At 36.4% G+C, this 23,183-nt stretch overlaps 2 protein-coding genes, 1 long non-coding RNA gene and 1 other non-coding gene across 12 annotated transcripts; 2 read left to right on the forward strand and 2 right to left on the reverse strand.

The window, feature by feature from the left end:
- The first annotated feature begins 5,015 nt into the window (after nt 1–5,015).
- On the forward strand, nt 5,016–8,988 carry LOC113320141. Its single transcript, XM_026568079.1, has 4 exons — nt 5,016–5,144; nt 5,651–6,794; nt 6,890–7,560; nt 7,827–8,988. The coding sequence occupies exons 2-4, from the start codon at nt 5,692–5,694 to the stop codon at nt 8,846–8,848; spliced, it is 2,796 nt and encodes a 931-aa protein (XP_026423864.1). The 5' UTR covers nt 5,016–5,144; nt 5,651–5,691; the 3' UTR covers nt 8,849–8,988.
- Nucleotides 8,989–9,083: 95 nt separating this feature from the next.
- TRNAW-CCA lies at nt 9,084–9,155 on the reverse strand. The gene has a single exon. It is a non-coding gene; the product is annotated as a tRNA-Trp (tRNA).
- Nucleotides 9,156–9,677: 522 nt separating this feature from the next.
- LOC113323754 lies at nt 9,678–14,726 on the forward strand. Its single transcript, XM_026572095.1, has 15 exons — nt 9,678–9,804; nt 10,228–10,434; nt 10,525–10,636; nt 10,723–10,818; nt 11,245–11,349; nt 11,642–11,725; nt 11,820–11,935; nt 12,133–12,234; nt 12,333–12,446; nt 12,538–12,594; nt 12,687–12,753; nt 12,881–12,934; nt 13,209–13,283; nt 13,981–14,016; nt 14,256–14,726. The coding sequence occupies exons 2-15, from the start codon at nt 10,412–10,414 to the stop codon at nt 14,349–14,351; spliced, it is 1,137 nt and encodes a 378-aa protein (XP_026427880.1). The 5' UTR covers nt 9,678–9,804; nt 10,228–10,411; the 3' UTR covers nt 14,352–14,726.
- Nucleotides 14,727–15,979: 1,253 nt separating this feature from the next.
- LOC113323755 lies at nt 15,980–22,755 on the reverse strand. 9 transcript variants are annotated; one of them, XR_003347807.1, is made up of 7 exons: nt 22,271–22,755; nt 22,090–22,187; nt 21,836–21,983; nt 20,188–21,580; nt 17,109–18,691; nt 16,641–16,976; nt 15,980–16,550 (listed from the first exon to the last, which is right to left on the reverse strand). It is a non-coding gene; the product is annotated as an uncharacterized LOC113323755 (long non-coding RNA). The 9 variants fall into 9 exon arrangements; XR_003347805.1 differs by lacking the exon at nt 22,090–22,187 and having other exon boundaries at nt 20,188–20,538; nt 20,743–21,580; nt 22,271–22,753; XR_003347802.1 differs by lacking the exon at nt 22,090–22,187 and having other exon boundaries at nt 17,109–17,840; nt 18,446–18,691; nt 22,271–22,752.
- Nucleotides 22,756–23,183: the final 428 nt, after the last annotated feature.

Genomic DNA, 23,183 nt, shown 5'->3' on the forward strand with positions numbered 1-23,183 from the left:
TTAACTTGTGTTAGAGCACTGCTCGGTCGAACTGGAAAGCGTTGCTATCTCAAGCTTGTTTGTCAAGTTTAGTTGATCAGAACTATATTCTTTATTTCTAGTCCACTTATAGATATGTCTCGGATTAGGATAGAATGTGTAGTTGAGCTTTAGACTTCACGGCGTTCACCAATTAAAGACGAAGATCTACTGAGGAGCTTGGAGGGACTTTATCAACAAAAGGTATGTCGATACTAAAACTTATCTATCACTCAGAAGTCTATTATATTCTACCTTCTAATGAGACTAAGTCGTATATATATATAGACTTTTACATTATACACAATTGATATTTCAACCTGAGTTTAACTCGCTTATCTATTTCTCGAAATATGTGTTGGAAGCTTTTTGCTTTAGCTTTGTTCATCGTATTCTTGACGAGTTTGGTTGAAAACAATTTATTATTGGAAAGTCATTGTCATCATTATAATGTCAAAAGATGATCATGTGAAAATTATCTTGAACAACTTATATGATTTGTGTAAGACAGTCATGTGATGTTATCTTGGAAAGTTTCGTATTTATCATTCGATCACTTGAAAATTACTTGAATCTAATGGTTTGTGTGAGACAACCATTGTCGTCTTCCAAGGATGTTTCAATGATTGAAATGAGAGTTTAGAACAATTACCTATGTCTGGATGCAACACGGTATGCATACCTAGTATGTGAACTGTTTTGTAATGATTCAGGTCCGGGAACCTTGTTTGCGTACCTAATGAACAAGGTTCCCGGACCTGAATCAGCTAGAAATATAAAATATGTATAATGGAAAGTCTATATAGCTATACGACTTAGTCTCAATATGAGATAGAATATAATAGACTTCTGAGTGATAGCTGAGTTCAAGTCCACATACCTTTTGTTGATGAAGTTCCTCCAACCTCCCCTTAGTAGATCTTCGTCTTCAATCGATGAATGCCGTGAAGTCTAAAGCTCAACTATACATTCTATCCTAATCCGAGACATAGCTATAAGTAGACTAGAAATCAAGACTTATAGTTTTGACAACTAAACTTGATAAACAAGCTTGAGATAGCAACTTTTGCGAGTTCGACCGAACAATACTCTAACAAGAATAACTATTAACATGGCAGCCAAACTATTCACAATTCTCCCTTTTCATAATACAACTAGTTGTCAAAGAAGAATAATAATAAGTTCACAATTTTCCTTTGTCACTAAAAATGTTCCAAAACAAACTCATTCGAAATTTCAAATCCAAAAGATACCAATCAATATCATAGTAAATAGTAATATTCTTAATCATTTAATGAATTCAAAACAAAGGAATTATCTGATGGGATTTTGATTACCTTATTTGGTTTTTGCCCCATTCATCTCATTTTTTAGCACATGTTTTATTGTCTTTCTTGACAGAAACCTCTTTATCCTCTAATGAGATGTAACATAAAATTTTAACAATGAAAGTCTTCTGAACACAGTAAACGGGGGTGTTAGAGTACTGCTCGATCGAACTCACAAGCATTGCTATCTCAAGCTTGTTTGTCAAGTTTAGTTTCCAAAACTATATGTCTTGATTTCTAGTCTACTTATAGCTAAGTCTCGGACTAGGATAGTAAGTGAGGTGAGCTCTAGACTCCATGGCGTTCATCATGCGAAGACGAATAACTACTCAAGGAACTAGTGGAACTTCATCGACAAAAAGGTATGTGGAGACTTGAACTTATAAATCACTCAAAAGTCTATTTATTCTATCTCATATCTTGAGATAAAAGTCGTATTGCTATATAGACTTCGATTATAAACATTTGCTATTTCGAGCCGAGTTTATCTCGCTTATCTATTTCTCAAAATATGTGTTGGTAAGCTTTCACTTTTGCCAAGTTCATCTTTACTCGTGACGAAAGTCATGTTGATTATTTCAATAACTTGAAAATCGCTTTGATGAAAAATAGTTTGTGAATAACAACTATAAAACATCCTCTAAGAAAGTTTCAATGATTGAAATGAGAGTTTAAAACATGTAACCATCTTTGGATATAAACATAGTGTGTTCTCACATTTGTGTAAAAGTCCCAAATAAGGAACCCAAAGTATGCGTACCCGTACGCGTACCGGCGGTTGTTGGAAATCCGGGTAAGTATGCGTACCCTTACGCATACTGGTGTAAATTTCACGTCCATGAATTTCTGCTGGAGTTTGAAAGTACAAAACAAACTCAATCTGGTTACTTAAGTACGCGTACCCGTTTGCATACTTAGATAGGTTACTTTCTAAAATCTGTTTGTTCATGAACTAAAACATTTATATAATAAGGAATGCAATCTTTGCAAACCATGGCTATAACCTCTCTCTTTTAGATCAATGAATCTTCTTCTTTGCTAAAATAAACAAAAAATATGATGCAAAATTTAGTTGTAAATGCTTGCTAACATAGTGTTTCACTATCCTTTTTATGGTTTTTCTTTTGACAAACCTTTTCCTACAATTTGGTCAAACAATACTGAAATGTTGTACTATCCATAAAGGTTTATAAACACAGATGGTTTATAAACGATATTAAACTGTTGCATATGGTGGCTCAACAACAAATAAATGTTAATACAAGAGATTTTGATTTTATAGATAGTGACTCCAATAGTTTGGATGTTTAAAAGATATCCATTTCTATAAGGATCAAGCTCAAAAGATTCTTAATATCAAAATTCCAAGCTAAGACTAGATTAAAATAAGATGTCAACTAACTAACTAAATGTTGCATATTCACTGCAAACTCCTTACACAGAAAAATGATAAAAGATTAAAGCCTACAACATTTAAATAATCGTCTTCAAGAGAATCAACGGTTCAAGGTGTGGCATATGGAAGTTCGTTACAAAGTTCAACAAATTCTTTGGAAATACTGTCATGACATGAAGTTGTGGTTATCCAATTTATTAAATAGATCCTGGGTTTAAGTTGCTCTTCCAGTCAACAAGAGATTAGCCAAATTCAGACATGACATTGGTAATCTGTGTACTTTTTATAACCAAGAAGAAGAAACAAGTACTCACTTGTTGAGTAAATGCCACTATACAAATACAATTTAGTTTGGTGTTTCGGCTTCCCTACATCAGTCAAAGAACAAGCATGCTTCTCTCAAGGACCGGATTACTTCTCGGTTTGCAGATAAAAACTGTTTCGAAGCTACTAACAAATATCTTGCAAACATAGATGTCTGCGCCATTCGACAAATATGGAAAGCAAAATGTGAAAAGGTTTTTGAAAAGAAATGTGCCGCATCCCGAAGCATTGTACATATGATAAAAAAAAAACTGCATAAATTGCATGTGCATCCACAACATAATTAAGAGCATAACAACCATAAATCTGGAGGGAAAATGGAAGGAACCTCAAGAATATTGGATGAAAATAAACATTGATGCTTCTTTCTTATCTAATAATACTAATGACGGCTTGCTTTGATCATTCGTGATTTTTCGGAAGATTCATGGCGACAACGGCCTATTTAGCAAGAGCCAGAAATGTGAATCAAGCGAATTTTCGGTGCTTCTGAAAGCTCCCAATTAGAGTAAAGATTCTAACTATGAGAAAGTTATTATAGAAGGATATAATATGTCTGTGATAGGTTGTTGTAGACTTGTAGTGGTAACGTATATGGTTTTAAATGGGAGATCAGAATATCACTTCTGATTTCCAGGAAACAATAAAGAGTCTGGTGTCATGTAAGTTCTCTTTCCGAAAAAGGTCTTGTAACAATACAAATGATAGGCTTGCAAAGTTTGCTAGGACTAGTACTGGGTACCAAACTTGATGGCATGAACCCCAATTATGATTGCAAACATACTGACTGCAGAGATCATTAGCTCAGTTGTAGTGGGTTGTCTGTGGCTTATAACCTTTCTCTTTTAGATCAATAAATCTTCTTCTTTACTATAAATAAATAAATAAATAAATAAATTTAAAAATATATGATGCAAAGTTTAGAACCACAGTAGTCGGTGAGTTGTAAATGCTTGACAACATTGTATTTCACTAGCCTTTTTTCTGCTTTTCTTCCGGGAAACCCGTCCCTACAATTCGTTCAAACAATATTAAACTGTTGCACTTTACAAAGTAGAATGAGGAGTCAACTATAGTAGTACTCCTCTGTGGTAATCATCTTTCTTCCCATTTGGCAAAACAAAAGTCGGCCACTCATAGTTCTTGCCATTTCATACTCTAGGCGTCGTTTGTTTTCTCCAACTCACTGTAATCCGTAACCAAAATTCATTTCATGTTGGGTCTGATTCATTTGACTCACGCGTAAAATAAGGCCACTGGGCACATCGGCGCGGTCAATGTGGGTGTGTTACTATGTCATATGCATAATTTTTTTATTTTGATCGGTAAAGAATTTGGTACTGACGAGTTCCTAATTCAGACCACTGGTATCATTTATCCTGTGACTTTATCACTGTACTACAGTGATACCGTCATGTATAATCACGTAAGGGTGATGATGATCACTCTTTCTCGTTCACACCTCACACAATAGAAAATACCTTGACATCCAAACAGTCCCTTGCCAAATCCCGGACTTCAGCGCGGGATTTCTTTGAATGGAAATAAAGCGGAGTTAGTTTGATTCCGATAATACCCTCAAGTTGGATAAGTACCGACCGACATTCATCAGGGTATTTTTGAGTTTTTTACTTAAAACCAGTAACAATGAGAAATGCCCATTGCATGTAAAATCACAAGATGAAAAGGGTTCTCTTGTTTTCCTTGCAGTCTAATGGAAATTTCCTAGTAAAACTACTAATAAAATGAGAAAAAAAGAAAGTGTTTTCTTTTTCATGAATAAGCAAAAGCCTAATTTCTTCTGCAAGCAAAATAAAAGATTCACAACACAGTTCGGTAAAGTTTGGCAATTAGCCATTACTGAAGCTAGTTGTGTACAACTATTTTCTGAAATTTGTATTTAAATATCAGTACAGATTCCATCTTCAAACTCACACTTAAAATAATATCTATTCCTTCTTTGTCAATCCATAAGCTTAACACCCATTAATGGCGGTAGAATCAAGGGTCTAACTTGTTCTGCTGGAGAAGTAAAGGAGTTGCTCTGTTGCTGTACAGATTTTTTCTCATTCATTAAGGTAAAAAAAAGATTTTAATTTCTTAATTTAGCTTATTTAACTCATTTTCCATGCTGCTTTTGGCTTAAACTACGGTTCTTGGCATTCGGGTTTGACGATTTTTACTTGTTTTTTAAGTACTTTACAGAATCAAAATCTTGATTTTTTTTTTCTTTCTTGCTTCTCCACGTGTGTGAATTCTCCTATTATAAAAAGCTGATACCTTGAGTAATTTTTTTGCCATTTCAAGATTTTGTCAATGGGTTTCTTGATTTCTTAGAGAAGGTAAAGAAAGCTGTGGGTTTGCCTTCTTTGTTGCCATTAAAGACGGACGTTTAACGTCGTAGAAGAAGAAATTAATGAAACTAAAACAATGTACTTAATTTGTTTGTTTAGTCTTAAACCCATGTGAACTTGAATGCATTTTCAAGTCAAGGTTTCCTTAAATGTGTTAGTTCTGCACAGGATTCATTGTTCTCTCATATTCAACTCACTTGGTCTCAAACTGACTTCTTTTCACTTTTCAGTTCATACCGGAATTCAGTAAACAGTTTCCTGCAGTTGCTGAATGCGGGAAATGGGTTTCGTTCGCAATCCTAGAAGTGGAGAGTACTTGGAAGCAATGCTCACAGATTATCCTGGTGGAAGGCCTAAAGCCAGAGTTCAAAGAAACAATTCATCTTCACGTCTTGTTACTGCTCTAACATTCCTTCAATTTGCTTTTGCAATCTATGCAACTTTCCTTCTATACTACATGAGTCCTACAATTGATTTACGCAGCAAACCAGATTTAGCATGGGCTACTAAGATTGCGCAGCAATGGAAACAGTACATTATTCCGCCGCACGTCTACGGGCGTTCCCAAGAGTCGCTTTCTATCCTAGGTACCGAAATCCAACCGATATCAGAGGTTTGCGAACACGAGAGTATTGATTTCGAGCAGAAGAAGTCGACTGATGCAGTTATGATCAAGTTCAAGACTGATCTTTATAAAGAGGTACTGGATTTCCAAAGCAGTACGGTCGGGACGGAGACGCTCACTGAGCTCCTGGCAATGAACTCGAGATGGAAACTGGGAGGACCCGAAGTCCCGAAAGTAACCGTAATCTTGAATCATTTCAAGAGAAAAACTCTATGTTCCCAACTCGATTCGTTGCTTCATCAGACACTTCCGTTCCACAACATTTGGGTGCTCTCATTTGGCAGCCCGAATGAGCTCTCACTGAAGAGAATCGTAGAAAGCTACAATGATTCTAGAATCAGCTTCATAAGTTCAAGCTATGATTTCAAGTACTACGGAAGGTTTCAAATGGCGTTGCAAACGGAATCCGATCTTGTTTACATTCTTGACGACGACATGATACCTGGCAAGAAGATGTTGGAGATATTATCTCATGTCGCAGGGACGGAAAAGTATAAGAATTCAGTTTTAGGAAGTATTGGGAGGATTTTGCCATTCAGGCAGAAGGATTATACATTTCCCAGCTATAGAAAGTTCCGGTCCAAGGAAGCAGGAATTTATTTGCCTGATCCAGCATATGAAATCACAGTCGACAAAATCGTGCAAGTCGATTTTCTATCCAGCTCTTGGTTTTTATCAGCTGAGCTTACTAAAACACTCTTCATAGAGACACCCTTTACCTTCATGACCGGTGAAGATCTGCACCTCAGGTATGTGCTCATCCTTCTAGAACGAGTTTCTTTCGCTTTATCGTATTCATGTCGTCTGTACTTATAAACGGTATTGTATTCTGAATAATGCACAGCTATCAGCTGCAAAAGTATAGAGACGCCGGTTCGTTTGTGCTTCCAGTTGACCCAAATGACAAAGAAACTTGGGGTGATAGTGAACACAGACTCGCGTATGTGTCCGAGACGACCGTGATTTTTAAAGACATTATTACGGTCCGAGACGATCAATGGTGGAAAGCTCTGTCAACAGGATACATGACTCAGTGGGCAGCTATGCATCCACAAAAAATAGATGCACTTTTTTATGCGCATTCGCTTGATGAAGTGAAAGCTCTTTCACCTCTCCTGGAGAAGTTTAGGTCCACTGTTGGCAAGAAAGCTTATATTGCAGTTTCTGGAGGCAACTTCTGTCCCTGCGAAGAAGCTGCAGAAGCTTTGAAGTGGCCAAAGTCAGTTTGCAAAGAGAGGAGATTCAAAATTTTTGATTTAGGCGTCGGAGCTCTTTCTGGAATATCGAAATCTGAGGTTCCTGTTGTGCAATCTGTATACTCAAGCATGAAAGGTTTGCTCAAAATTCACAACCCGAGCGTTCTGATCACAGTTGACGATATCGATACAAATGTCAGGAAAGCTCTGACAATGGCATCAGAAGCTAACTTAAACCAGTCAACATTGGTTTTTCTACCACGAGCTTCTGTTTCTAAGGTGCTTTGGATGCCCGATTTACGATCAACTGCACTTCCAAGTAAGAGACATATAACATCTGTTCTGCTTATATCGTTTATCTGCAATTGCATGTTGTGAAAGGCGAGCTAGGCGCTCTGCTAGACCCCCAAGGCGCACGAGTCGTGAAGAGGGGGCGCCTAGCACATAAAACGCCCAAGGCTATTACATTTAAAAAAAAATATTACTGGGGCCTAGGCTGGCCTCGCCTAGCGCCTCACAAACTAGAACTTTCATTTTCATGGTTTAGCTGGACTCAACTCCCATTTTCATTGTTTTTTCATGCAGACTGGAACAGAATGCAGCTGTCTATAAACATCATCACCCAGAACCGTGCTTCGTCTCTGACAAGACTTCTTAAGTCTCTCAAGGACGCCTACTACGTCGGGGATAAGATTCCTATAAGCTTCAACATGGACAGCAAAGTGGATGAGGAGACCATAAAGCTTGTAAATTCATTTGAATGGCCTCATGGACCTAAAATACTTCGCAGGAGAATCATCCAGGGAGGACTAATCCGTGCAGTGAGCGAGAGCTGGTACCCATCATCTGACGATGATTTCGGTCTCTTACTGGAAGACGATATCGAAGTATCTCCGTATTACTACTTATGGGTCAAATACGCGCTCTTAGCATATCACTACGACCCTCAAGTATCACTCCCGGAGCTTTCCTCCATTTCTCTCTACACTCCACGGTTAGTCGAAGTGACGAAAGAGCGACCCAAATGGAATGCGACGGAGTTTTTCAAACATATACATCCCAACACGCCTTACCTTCATCAACTGCCGTGCAGCTGGGGATCTGTTTTCTTCCCTAAACACTGGAGAGAATTCTACGTGTACATGAACATGAGATTCACGGAAAATGCGAAAGAAAATCCGGTTCAAATTCCGAAATCAAGAACCAACGGATGGCAAGCTTCTTGGAAGAAGTTTTTGATCGATTTGATGTACCTGAGAGGATATGTAAGTCTTTATCCAAACTTTCCTAACCAAGCAAGTTTCTCGACGAACCATATGGAACCGGGCGCTCACATTAGTGCGAAGGACAACATTGTTAAGCATGACAAGACCGATTTCGAAGTGCCGTTGCTGATGGAAGATTTCCGGGGGTTCTTACCTGGTAATAAATTGCCTTCGGCTTCAAAACTACCGGCTGTGAATCTATTTAACCAAGCGCTATCTCTTAAAAGAATGAAGACTGCGGGAGCAAAACTAGGACAAGATGTTATCAGTTGTGACAGTGCGACAGAAGTTGTTGCTGTTGATCATGAAACTGGTTTGCCTAGTCATTGCGCCAAGTTCTGATTTGTTACATTGCTTCCGAATTCTTTGTTGTGTATCTTCTTCATGTAGAATTGTCTGAAAACCAAGAGCATTGAATTTGCAACAACAAGACCCAGTGAAAAAAATGAAAATGAAAAAGAAAATGAAAAAATATTGTATCTTCTTCATGTAGAATTGTCTGAAAACCAAGAGCATTGAATTTGCAACAACAAGACCCAGTGAAAAAAATGAAAATGAAAAAGAAAATGAAAAAATATGAACCTGACGTGAATCGAACACGCAACCTTCTGATCTGGAGTCAGACGCGCTACCATTGCGCCACAGATCCAATTGTTGAATAATTCTACATCTATTAAAATATATTATATGAACATTTCCACAGTCTACTTATACCAGGTCCAGGATCAAACTATGACTTTGATTCTTAACCACTGGCAGAAGTGACCCCAAGAGAGTTGTGACATCAACAACAAACAAGCCATAATAGACCGATTCACCCCTCGTACAGTCGTACTTAGTACCCCTTTCAGAACGCCATCGTGGTTGCTCTGTGGCCAAAATTGTAAGTTGATGTTCAAATGTATGATGATGATGACTTGACTTGGATCTGGAGACGCTAAGACAGAAGAATAATGGGAGGTGAACATTCCCAGATTCTGAGCTTGTTTCTTCTGGCCACGTGCCCCGGCTATTTACTTTCGTGGGACAACTAATTTGTACCAGTGGGTCCAGCTAGTCCCTTCGTTGTACATTCTCAAATTTATTTTTGAATAAAAAGCAAGGGTAAAAACGCCACAAATGCAGTAAATAATAGGGGTAAAATGGTCATATAATTTAATGTCCTTTCTTGGGAAAAACCGATCTTGTTTACAGAAAAATACAATACACTCTTCTTCTTTCTTTTTTTCTTTCTCCAAATCTCAACGACTCCTTCTTGATTTTCTATCTCTCTAAATTGAATTCGAAACCTAATTTTTGTAAGTTTCTTACTTAATTTATTACTTCTGTTATGTTTTTATTTATTTATTTATTAATAAGTTTTAGGGTAACATCTGATTTACTCATGTGGATCTATGAAATGAATTGTTGATGTTTGTTACCTTCATTATGCGCAATTTCTAGGGTTTTGTAGTATTTTTCTGTTGAATTCGATATAATCTGGACACTCTATGTTAATCCTGGAAGTATGATCTCTTTGAATTAGTTAGGGTTTCTTGATAGCTAGAGTTTATGATTTTAGTCAGTGCATTTTTGATGATATCCTAAGTTAGAAGGTATAAATTGGGAAATTTTCCATTTATGGTTAAATTCTGTTGCCTTAATTGAAGTTATCCTGAACTACCATTAAAACAACTTCTGTTTCTGTTTCTAGCATTTTCTTCATGTTTCTGGTTTTGCAGGGGATAACATTAATTGCAGATTAGAAGATCAGTTCAGCATTTTTGGAAAAAAAACAACAAACAGATCTTTTTCAATCCGTTGGTCATTGGTGTGTGTTAATTTTACTGATTCTTTTGGGGATACTATTTGTGTGCTATATCAATGCTGGTGGGGAAATTTTGAGTCAAGTGGCATTACCATTTCATGATGGGTACCCCACACCGCAGGTTTGTTTTCATTCTACTATCTTGTTAATTTTTTTTTCATCTTAGACTTTCTTCGCGTAGTTGCTTACTTTGTTAGTGTTTGCTTTGCAGAGATGCTCCTAAGAAATCAAATGATAGTGCTAGACTTGTTATAACTACAATAATGGGAGTTGTATTTGGGTTTTTTATTGGTGTTTCGTTTCCGTCTGTTTCAGTTAGTAAGGTATGTAATGTTGGTATAGAGAATTGTTTTTATATTCGATGGTTATCATCTCTCTGGTGCCATTTCTGATTTCGTTACATATGCAGTTTAATCTAGGCCTTACACCGTCTGTTCCCGTGTCCAATACTAATACATTCGCAGTAAGTCGACCTATGGATCCAAATAGTTCAGCTGATATAAAGGTACTCGGTCTGTTTTTTCTTATCTCCCTTTGGATACATTTATATACTTGTTCTTGATACTTATTACATAAACAAAAAAAAAACACATATGTGTAGGAAATGTTGGAAGACACCATTTTGCATAAGCATATATGTCATTCACTTCTCTAATTCTGCGCGATCTACAAAAGAGATATGTGAGTACCAAGAGGAAACAACAAACACACAACCAAGACCCTATACCCAAGATTCCAACTAAAACAAATTTGTAATAACATATATGGTATGTCTGTATACACCCCTCTCAAGAAAGGGGATTGAGAGGCAAACAACTCGAACAAATTTGATTGTGAAGTTATGGGATTCTGTATTTCGCTCAGTTGCATGAACATTGTATGCTGACTACATTACAACTTAACAATTTGGTGCTTTAAATTATGGTTCCAGGTATATGTTCCTACGAATCCACGTGGAGCTGAGTTACTTCCTCCCGGGATCATTGTTCCTGAAACTGATCTTTACTTGCGCAGATTATGGGGTGATCCCAATGAGGTAAGTGATGCATTTTTCTTATCATGTGTTATATTCTTGGCTTTGGTGTTTTACTTTTCCTTTTTGCCTGTCCTTACTTGGACTTGTGATTATGTGTTTGATTACCTGCCTGTGAATATTTCTAGAGGCATGAGTAGATAGGGTGTCAAGCAGGCATAATTTTTATGAACACGAGACTGAAGAGTTTTAGCTGTAACCAATAAGGTTTCAGTTTTATATGCATGTTTATTAGTTTCTGAATAATGACACTTTTTGTTCATTTTACCAATGGTCTAAACTCTTAAACTTGCAGGATCTGCCCACAAAGCCTAGGTACTTAGTGACATTCACGGTTGGGATCGGTCAGACCAAGAATATCGATGCAGCAGTTAAAAAGGTTAATCAACAACAAAAAAAATTAGTCTTTTTTTTAATTTATTTAAATTTTGATCAGAGACTAAACATCTCCCTTTCTTTTCATTTCGTGGTAGTTCTCTTCGAACTTCACAATTTTGCTATTTCATTATGATGGCAAGACTAGTGAATGGGATCAATTCGAGTGGTCAAAGCGTGCAATCCATGTTAGCATAAGGAAGCAAACAAAATGGTATAGCAACATAAATTTATCGTATTTGTCATTACTTGTACTGTATCTTCTATATTTTCAGTTAGACGTTATAAGAATTTCAATACTGCTTTTAGTTTATGTTGGCTGTTTTACACGATTTTTCTGAATGTTACAGCATTTGATTTTTATACTATGTGCAGCTTTGTTGACATGCACTTTGTTTATAACTTGAATAGGTGGTATGCAAAACGATTTCTACATCCAGATATAGTATCATCTTATGAGTATATTTTTATTTGGGATGAAGATCTAGGAGTTGAGCACTTCAATGCAGAGCGGTAATAATTCTGTGTTTTTCAGTTACTTGAGACGGGCGTCTTACTGTAAAGTTGTATGTATCTTCTCACTTGTTTTTACTTTTTATACATTCATCCAGGTATATTGAATTGGTAAAGAAGCATGATTTGGCCATCTCTCAACCAGGTCTTGAGCCAGATAAAGGATTGACATGGCAGATGACAAAGAGGAGAGGAGATAGTGAGGTTCACAAGTAGGATTTTTGTCCACTTGATCAAAATGTGAATACTGTTGTAGCATTTGTTATCTTAAATACTCAATGTGTGTGAACTACGTTTGTTCAGGGAAACAGAAGAGAAACCAGGCTGGTGTTCCGACCCACATCTACCACCATGTGCAGCGTATGTGTCAAACATTATTAAACTTCTTCAATCCAATGGTATTGTTGTTTTCTTATATCAAATATCTGATTCGGTTATTTGCATTGACGCAGCTTTGTGGAAATAATGGCACCTGTGTTTTCTCGTGATGCATGGCGATGTGTTTGGCATATGATTCAGGTATTCTCATAGGTTTTAGATATCTGCTCCTTCATTTGAATTTTGATACCTCCACTTAGGGATCATACAGATGTGGATGAAATAATCTGTTTTTCCTATAAGTAAAAGAATTTGTCTCTGCTTGTAGAATGATTTAGTGCATGGATGGGGATTGGACTTCGCATTAAGAAGATGTGTTGAGGTTAGTGGTTTATGCTATATTGCTGAAGTGTACTTATAGTAAACCAAGGTGGCAAGGCATATGGTCACATTCTGTATGGATGGCAGTTATCCAGCATAGAAATGTTTCGCCCTCTTTTTTGTGATGTTTCAAAGTTGTTGTAGATAATTGATGAGCTACTATATTGCTGGTTCATCTCATTTTGAACTTGAGTACTCAGTCTTATATTAGGTTATCAAGAGAAGTTCTTACTAAATTCCATTTTGTGTTAATATTGTTTTTGTTTTCTATGCAGCCTGCACATGAGAAGATTGGGGTGGTTGATTCTCAATGGATCATTCATCAAGTTATACCATCTCTTGGGAGTCAGGTCAGAACCTGCAATTCACATTTGATTTGTTGGCCTTTTCTTCTTTTTGACTATTTACGTTGAAAATATTGATGTATACTCCATATCAACATTAGTAAATCATCTAAACATTGATCTGATTATTCAGTAGATTGGATGGCCACTTAACTGTAGAGCTGAACCGACTCAGAAAAGATTCAAAGAATAATTATATCGAAATGTGATTGGAATTAAACCATAAAAACAGTTGACACTTTTACTTGCAGTACATGCTCTAATTATGGTGGAAGATAAATATTAGATGATTTAGTAATGGTTTGCATTGTTTTAAGAGCACTTGAACTGAGAGAGCAGGTAGAATTCCTTATAGTGGGTCGTTTTATCTTAAGAGTACTGAACTTGAACTGAGAGAGCAGCCAACCAAATCTGGTGAAATGGGCCCTTTAGATGAGGGCAGGTGGTTTTGGATTCATAAACTCCCAAGTCCCACGTGGATAATGATTCAGTTGTTAGTGCGAGAACTTGCAGTCTTTGCTCATGTGTAGAATGACTTATTAAGGGACTCCTTTTTTTTTGGGTGGCAAATTATCATTCTGTCTTTTTTATTTTCATTATCTGATGATATTTGCACTTTTAATCTTTAACATTTCTCAATCTTTCTCAACTTCCCTTAAATTTTTCAGCTTTTTATATCCAATTTGGTTTTGCCAATTTGCAGGGTGAATCAGATAAGGGGAAAGCACCATGGGAAGGAGTAAGTTGCCACTATTTTTCCTTATATTATTTTCAAAGATACAAATCTGATATTACTTTCACCCTTATAATATGTTTAATTGGGCTTAAAACCTGTAGCAAATTGAATTAAAAACCCTGAAAAAAAAAGCTGCACGTCTGGGTTGGCAAATGGAGATATCAAAGATTTGGGTATTTGGATAGTTGTATGTATTTTTCTCTTATATTAGCTAAAAATGTACTATCTCTGCCATTTGTCAGGTGAGAGAGAGGTGCAGAAGTGAGTGGGCAGAGTTCCAACATCGGCTTTCACGAGCAGACCAAGATTATTTGAATCAAAAGGGGAAAGTGGGGTAAAGTAGAATTTCAGCACTCATATTATGCTGCTGATCTACCGTGAATACCTTGAATCCTTCTTTTACCCTCTTGGTATTGAAGGTCTAGAGGAGAGTTCGATTCTTTGGTGAAATTTTCTTCCCCAGGAAAGAAATGTGGTACTAGACCTATGAAATTTCATTTTACTGATGTATCCACATAAATATAGGAAGAACATTTCACTTTCTGTTCATAAACCAATACCTCAAGTATAGGTCCGTTTTACTTTTCTCTTAGCCTTTTTCTTTTTTGTCCCCAGGGTAATCTCCAGGACCTGCTTATGATTGTTACTACTTAGCCTGAATATGTTGTTCTAGTAGTTTATGGTATAAAAATGGCATTTAGGTTCTTAATTTAGTTTGTGTACTTGATTTTACTAGTTACTAGACAGTATTGAGCTATTATGTTTAGTTACGAATATTGTAGTTGGAAAAGAGTGGCAGTTTGAGCTACCTCTGATTCCGATACACACACTTGAGTTTGGGTGTTTGTGTTAGACTTTGCTTTCCAGTCCATTGAAGCTGGAAGTAAACACACCAGCTTTCCCAACTTTCCTCAAATCCCAATCTCTTCTGATATCTCATCACCATTATTTTGGTGTTAAATTTTCTTTGAAATCATCAACCACCAAACTTTTTGATCAGAATACTTAAATTACAGGAGTTTACATTTGGTCGATTCAACTTCCAAAACAGGTAAGCGTCATTTCTTGATTATAGTCCTGAATCTGGACTATTTGTTTACCCAATTGTATTTGGGTATGCCAAGTAAGTCTATCTCCAGATTATGATGCTTTGGACGTTGCACTAGTTAATGTTATTTCCGTGGAACTACGTTGCCGGCAGTTTTTTGGGTGGTAAAAAATTAGATTCACTTGTGTAAAACTTTTTTAGATAAAAGGAAATTTTATTAACTTTAGGCAGGTGTAATATGCCTGCCTAGAAACAATTCAAGACCACTTGAAACATCTTGTAGAACCTCAACAGAAATCCTGTCTACTCTCACTTTCTTAGCAATGTTGTCTGCTAAGTTATTATCATTTCTAGAGATAAAACTAAAACTCCAAAAATTGAAAGTTTTAAGCAAAAGCTTTATGACTAATAGTTTTCCTGTATTCCCATCTGACAAAGAGATCATCTGAGTTTACAGAGTAGTACCTTGTTATCCATGACATCTTACAACTAGTTTCTTCTTAATTTCATGTTCTTTTATCCTCTTCTTTTTTGTTTTTTTTGGGTAGCAAGTATTATTTTATTTTATGGTGCTTTTTGACAATCAATTAGGTTTCCTAGTATGTGATTGTGCACTGGTTATAACTTACACGCCATGCACAATATTCAGATATTTGGGCACATTACTAACTGCCGATGTGCTAGATGGTGGTGATAAATCTTCAAAAAGGAAGAATCTAAGTGAAGGTCACATACTAGGAAGAAATATTGACAGGACATGAGTTAGAGGATAGGCACACCAAGGTTGTTGGTTATCTTACTCTCCTTGGAGCAAATTTTGTTAGAATATTCCCTGTAAAGTAACTAAATCAAATTTTTTTGGGATAAGGAAAAAATACTGAAAAAGAAAATTTCAATTAAATATTCAATGTGCGTCAGTTTTCAGAGCTCGCAAGCCAAATAAAATAAAATAAAATATATCAATCAATATCAAATTTTCTTTCATCCAATTTACTGGAATGAAAAAAAAGATCTATTCATTACTTACAATTTCACCTCATGACATGCATCAAATTTTCATAACCTATATACTTCAGCATCTAGCAAGGAGGCCAACACATGGATTGTCTTATTATACCTGTATATCATGTTTAGTCTAATATAACGTTTCTATTTACCTACTATAACTTTTCTCTTCTTGTTATTATTTGCTACATTATTTCCCTGCAATTCAGGACTCGTCGCAAACCCACAATGAAGTTCTATACATTATAACCAATACAAGGACGAAAATAAGAAATCCAAAAAATGGGGATTGCTCTAGTAAAGACATAAGTAAGAAATTTAAGAAAGTTTATTCGCCTTTCAGCTGAGTTTGCCGCCTAATAAGAAGCTTCATTTTCAATGAAGGCATTACCATTACCATCCGCTAGCTCATCAAGACTATCATTACTGCCCACATTCTTCTTCAGTTGCACATACTGCTGAGGAAACGATTCACAGACTCAAACTGCACAGTGTGAAATACTTATCAGAATACATCTAAAGAAGGAGAGCAATTTACAAAATTTTACGAAATACAAAATATAAATCAGATTACCTTAACTTCTTCCGGCCTCCGCGAAATACAACCTAGTCCCGTTTTCCACAAGTTCTATTACTTTCGCTGGGGAGTGAGTCGTAAGCCTTCCACTATAGTCTCTCTGCAGCTTTGATATTAGTTCCTGAAGATCTGGACCTCCATCTATAAGGTTGTGAATCATGTTGAATTGGAGAAGTGCAGTATTTGAACTTAGAAACCCCTCCTCAATTGTAAATGAGTCCACAGGCAATTCCCAGTCAATTGCTTCTCTAAGATAACCCCTCACTTCTCTGAACCTTTGTACTATTTTTTCAAAATCATATTGCAAGTTATCCAATGAATCCTCCCCGAGTCCTGCAACAAAAATCACATTTTAGGAACAAAAGCAGTTTATAAGGATTTAGGCAAAGGAGAAAAACAATGTTGCAAGAGAACCCTCTCGGAAAAGAAATGTTTCCCAGATCGAGAATTCTAACAATGACCAACCTCTAAATGGTAATATTGCATATGCCACTGATGATACGCAAAGGAACTCTGTCAAAGGAAATTCTCAGAAGAAGAAAGGGTCGGTGCATTCTGATGATACAACTAGTAGCATGAGGCATCACCATAGATTAGACCCAGAGAAACCCGACATCAATGTTACAACATTGATGTCATACAAAGGATGAAGAACAAGATTACCAAAAACAGCAAAAACAAAAGAAAAGGTATCAGACTAGAAGCTATTAATTCACATCAAATAAATGTGCCCTAGAAATGCATTCAAACACACATACGAAGAAGTTATTTCTTAAGAATAGTTTTCTATCTCTTCGTTGTTTCCTTGTAAATATACATACATGCAATCAATATAACAGGAGGACAGTAAATGTTCCATGATTTTTGTTCTCCTATGTCACCCACCCAACTACAGTAGCATCTTGGCCACTGTCATCACAGTGAGATGGAAACCCTGTTCAGATAATTTTTTTTGCCAGTTACTAATAAAAGGCAAGACACAGTCTGTTATGATTGATCTAGCAAATCAGTTACAACACTTGCCTCACAAGTAGGCTATGTTCTGATGACTTCATACAGCTATTCAAACACTTGCATCATACACGGCGAAATTCTGATGATTATGATTGTGTTACCTAGTAAGATCACACGAGTACGTGTTCCAGAACTCAAAACTTACAGATATCATCAGTTTACAACATTTGCACCAATAACTACCTGCACAACCAGGATAACCATCTTATTACACTATACACCACACAAAGTTGGAATCTGTTTGCAGAGAGGAAAACAAAGACATCTGCAGATCTAGTCTTTTGAAAACCAAAACATACTATATTCAATGAGTCGGCAACCACAACTTATACAGAAAATTTAAACTCTTGATATGACAACTGCCTCTAAAGCATAATTAAGGTCGGTCATACACATATCCCCAACCAATAGATGCCTTGGATATCAAATTGTCCCAGACTAAAATGGAGTAAAGATGCAAACATGCAAACAAAAGACTTCCATAAGAACTTAGAATCACAAACTACATATTCAAATTCAAAAGAAAGGGAGTGGCAGGAAGCAAGCATCTGATCAAAAAGTTCATTCCCTAAGTAACTTCAACATTTTACTGACAAGGAGGGATACTATCATACACCTACATGCCGAAAAGCATTAGAAGTACAACAATTTCCATTAAAGATAAACTATGAAAGATACAGGGATAAACAAAATCCATCAGAGATTTGAAAAGAAAAGAATCAATAAATCTGGACGGGATTTCTCAAAATTGTATTCAGAAATGTAAATGCAGTTGAAAACCAACTTACCTTTAACATGCAGAATGTGCTGCTGAAAGAATCCTGGATCGTCTAATACCTCTCCAAGCTTTGCAAACTTTTCTGCATTGGCCAAAAGATCTGATAGGCTGACGACTTAATATATCATATACGATCTCAGGTGGTAGTTTATCCATGAGAATCAATTAAATCCTTGTTGAAATTCTATGAAAGAGAAGTTTCAGATGAGGTGGACAATTCTAGTGTTCCCAATCAGAGGTTGCAGAGCACCTGAACCTGCTAAAAAAACATCCATCACTTGGACAGGAAAGTTGGAACCACATATAAGTATTCTTTTATGTGCCATTACTACACCACATATGAGAAACTTTACTATATAAACCATACACATAAGCATCCATTACATAGTTAGGAGTCTTAGGAAGCAGAAGTGATATATGAGTATATCAATGAATCAATAGGTGCAAGTCCCTCACTGTTACAATGTACAATTCCATATGAAACTAACCCTGGAGGCTTAAGAAAATGGTGACCCCGAATAACAAATGAATGTGATGCAGGGGTTTGCTTCAGAATGTAACTATTGGGATTCGCTAATAAATTAGCACACCCTCCAGATTTGTAACTATTCGTGTAAGCCAGCTTCCCCTAACAGTTAACTTTGTATCTGTAACTATTGCCAGTCACGGATACACCCTCCAGATTTGCATTGCTCAAAATTTGCTTGCACAGTGGTAGGTAAGGACACGGACAAAAAATGTCGTACAGAAATAGCCAACTGTTTCAACTTATACTGAGGAATAAAAGTTCGAGCCTGTAATTTTTCAATGCACAAAACATAAATTTCATAGTTTTGTGGAAACCAGAACAACTGGGTATGTGCAGGGTGCAAGTCTGTGAACACAGACGATGCTATACTTTCTGGTATGTCTTAATGGGGAAAGCGTTATGCATTCAACCATTTTCTGGTTTCTGCAGCTAATGTGCTAAAGCCGTATCTCACAATTGTTTCTTTAGCGCTTAACTCGACTTCAAATATCTTAGCTGTGGTTTACTCTTCGACTCCGTGTTCAAATATTTTCAAGTGCACTGCTGAGGCCTGAGGGTAAACTTTTAACTACCAATTACATATAAGGACAGTTAATAGTGACTGAAACATAGGCACAATTGATGAAGCAGGCAGCTGTTACAACTAAAATACGAAAACATACATGCATTCAAGATGCAACTACTAATAGCAAAGCAAATAAGCTCATATTAATATTATAGAAAGATAACTTTGTAATGCGGGATCTCTGGATTGGTAACCTCTCCCGCATTACAAAGTTAAGTATTCGGTAATAAAATAGGGTAAGCCAACTTCCCTTTCCCATGCTGAGGTAGCAAATCTAAATACCTCTCATTATAGTTGGACTACTACTTTTTCCCAATTGGTGGTTAGGATGTAATGATGTGATGGTAGTGACTTAATAGGGGTAGTAGGTGCTGCTTTTGGAAATGGGAAACCCTAAGCAAGTAAATTTTCAATTTAAAGAAGTGCCATTAATCAAGAAAGTTCTCAATTCAACCAAGTTATGATGATAATGAAAACAGATATGGAAAAAGAAATTTCAAAGTACCAAACCCTAAAATCTTGATGAAAGATATGGGAAAAGAAATTTCCATTAATGATTTGAAGACAAAGTATATTACACAGTTAAATATGATCAAGAAAACAGATTAATGAAGGAATTTCACATAATCTATAGATTAATTAAAACAGATAAATTTACCTTACAGTAATCTATCGATCCTCCTCAAAATGTTCTTCCCAAAACAACAATCTGTAAAGATTTGGGCGTGTACAGATGATGATGATGATGACGACGATGATGATGATCAGAGGGGAAATGAATTAACTGGGAGAGGAATTGAAAAAGAAGTAGATCCAAGATGATCTCTGTACGCTCTTCGCTGTTGTTTGTGTTTACTAGGTTTTCTTTCTAGGGAGACGCCAAAAAGAAAACGCAATAGACTGGTGTTGCTACAAGTTGGTAACATTAAGGAACTATACGTCTACACCTAATCTAGTCTTTAAAAGCTAAATATGTCACGTAAATCCCACATTGTAGCATCAGGAAGCACTGGCGTGGAGACACAAGAGATAGATATGGTATGAAATTAGCAACTTTTCTTAACAAAACATATTATGAAATGGAAACAAGACACTGGACAAATTAGTGAGGAAACAATGAAATTGACCCAGCCACAGTAAAATAAGATGGCCCATTTTGTATTCCCAATTGTGTAGATAGATAGTAATTAGGAACCCTGGTGTAGGTGGATACCTATGATCACGTCCCATCTGGAATATGCTTTTGTTAGCATGACAGGCGGCCATGGGCTCATGTTACACTTCCAATGTCCAATGCACAAATAACAGAATACAAGACCGCCCCCACTGAACTTATGAGAGCGCATCCTTGTTCATGAATAACTGTTGTCATATAACGAAGAGAAGCAATTGGATCTGAGGATTAAGTATAATACTAATTAAATATCAGTTTGTGATTAATCAGATAATATTTGTGGAAAAGTTTTGATTTCGTTATTTCAATTTGGCCTGTTTTTAGACAAAACTCATAAAATTAGATAAAGATTAGACTTTGTTTTATGGGATTGTCTTGCTAAAAAGATAATAAACTACTCTACGGGGCTTTGCCAACAAGGTTCTTTAGAACTTATGCAGTCTTTAATGATATGGTATTTGGTTGCTTTCTTACTAATACGTCTTGAACTTTTATTCTAGTTCGCTTCAGCGCGGTCTCTAACATTTTAGAGGTTTGGGACGAGCACTCAGAAAAGAGCCTTCCTTTCTTATATACTCGAGGGGAAAATATAAATGCTAAATGAAAATCAATAATGCATGTATAGTGTAATAAGAATCAAAATTAATTAAAATTTCAAGTGGAAAAGATACCCGTCTAAGGAATTAAAAACATCTGCGGAGCACTAACTATGCCGTAAAATAAAAAACATCCTCCTATGAAGATTTCCCTCCCCACGGTTTCTAGTTGCAGTATCATTAGTTTTCATGTCAAGTTCAGCATAATCCTTCGTTTTCACGTTACTAGACTTAGGCTTGGCAGCCATTTTGACAAATTCTGCTCCTGGCCAGTCTAAAAACTGAACAAAAGGTTGCAAAATAAGAAAAATATATTATCTATTGAGCACAGACAAATACTTAACAAACAACAACAAAAAAAGTTTGATCATCCAGAGATACCAACATACATACCAAAGACAAATGAATGATTAATTGTTTACATCCTGATCTGACTATGAGGATTGTATTTGTAAACAGTACAAGCATATAATCTTTATCTTTATATGCCTTAACAAACAGGGAATAATAAATGATTCAATTGAAGTAAAACAAACCTCAAGTAGCTGTTCTTCCTCTTTTGGTTCTTCACGTCGGTCAGTTTTAATGAGCGTATACCGGGCCTAGGGTGCAAAAGACGCCCCGGTTCTCTTGATTCAAAAAAAATTCTTTCCTTACATAGACTCTCAATTTGCAAAAAAAAATCTGCTTCAAAAGAATGAAATTATTAGCAAAATCGATGATGGAAATAGTATGCAGCAATGGAATGGATCTCATAGCTAAATCTATTCTAAAGATTAAGAATTAATACTTATAGTTGTCGATCCATAGTTTACGTGACTAAGCCAACCAGAAAGATTTCACAAGATCCCTCTCTGGAATTTCTTGGTTCCGAGATTGAACTTGGTCCTGTACCAGCTTAAACTTAGGTTCTAGCTAGGAATTTTCTTAGAAAACAAAAATCACACCAAAAATAAAATAAAACAAATTACCAGTAGTACTCGATATCTTGACTTTAAGATGAGTAAAATCAGCAGCAGAAGAGGAATCGATCTCCATTCGATCTCGCCAGTGTGTTTAACAGGATCAGAGATTGAATAAACTAATGCGCATTCGAAATCTAATCGAAGAGACTAAATAAATTCGCAGGTTTATAATAAACACGGCCTATATCTCTCTGATATTTATCAGACCAACAGAAGATGAAGGTTTTGGTTAGGTTAGGCCTGTGTTTGGTTAAGAAGGCTCACCGCATTACAGATTCTCGGTATTCTACTATTTATTTATATTTATTTTTGACAGAAAAAAGAAGATGAACATGGAGAAGAAGGCTATTCGGCACACTACACCCATCCCATCAAACGACCAGAGAAGGGGAAAGAACTTGCCGATCTTAGATGTATGTGTGGAGGAGGAGGAAGAAAATGGGAGAAAGAACCGAGAAAAAAAGAGATAGAAACACCCTAACCACTCTTTTTAAGGGTCGAGGAAACCCATGTAACTCTGTCTTTCTTTTGACGGATGTATACGGACATTAAATTCGCATTAAAATGTCACACGTAAAAATTGATTTGACAACCATCTACTATATTTGTATACATTTGAGTCGGTCAAATAGATTCCCATGTGCAATTACAAATGATTGGCTACTCATGAGTATCCCAGCATTTGTCCTCTAATTCTACGTGGCACCTTGCATCTAGGATCAAGGTGTCCATTTGCGAGATGGTGGGTCCTATCTGATCTGCCTTGTTCGATTATTTTTAGGCCAGGTGTTGGGGAGGGTGTTCGGTGGACATCTCTCTAGAAACTCATGATCTTTAAAAGGCATTGAAATCTTTGTTAAGCTTTCTGGAGCCTGTTTGGTAGCGTTTTGTAAAAGTGTTTTGAGTTTTCAAACACACG

This window comes from Papaver somniferum, chromosome 11, assembly GCF_003573695.1.
Source record: "Papaver somniferum cultivar HN1 chromosome 11, ASM357369v1, whole genome shotgun sequence".
NCBI classification, from domain to species: domain Eukaryota; kingdom Viridiplantae; phylum Streptophyta; class Magnoliopsida; order Ranunculales; family Papaveraceae; genus Papaver; species Papaver somniferum.

Bases quoted from the DNA above. Each gene is read 5' to 3' on its own strand.
- LOC113320141 (XM_026568079.1), top strand. From the start codon at position 5,692: ATGCGGGAAATGGGTTTCGTTCGCAATCCTAGAAGTGGAGAGTACTTG. The intron at 6,795-6,889 runs GTATGTGCTCAT...AATAATGCACAG, and splicing joins GGTGAAGATCTGCACCTCAG to CTATCAGCTGCAAAAGTATA. The intron at 7,561-7,826 runs GTAAGAGACATA...TTTTTCATGCAG, and splicing joins ACGATCAACTGCACTTCCAA to ACTGGAACAGAATGCAGCTG.
- LOC113323754 (XM_026572095.1), top strand. From the start codon at position 10,412: ATGATGGGTACCCCACACCGCAG. The intron at 12,235-12,332 runs GTAATAATTCTG...ACATTCATCCAG, and splicing joins GAGCACTTCAATGCAGAGCG to GTATATTGAATTGGTAAAGA. The intron at 14,017-14,255 runs GTAAGTTGCCAC...GCCATTTGTCAG, and splicing joins GGAAAGCACCATGGGAAGGA to GTGAGAGAGAGGTGCAGAAG.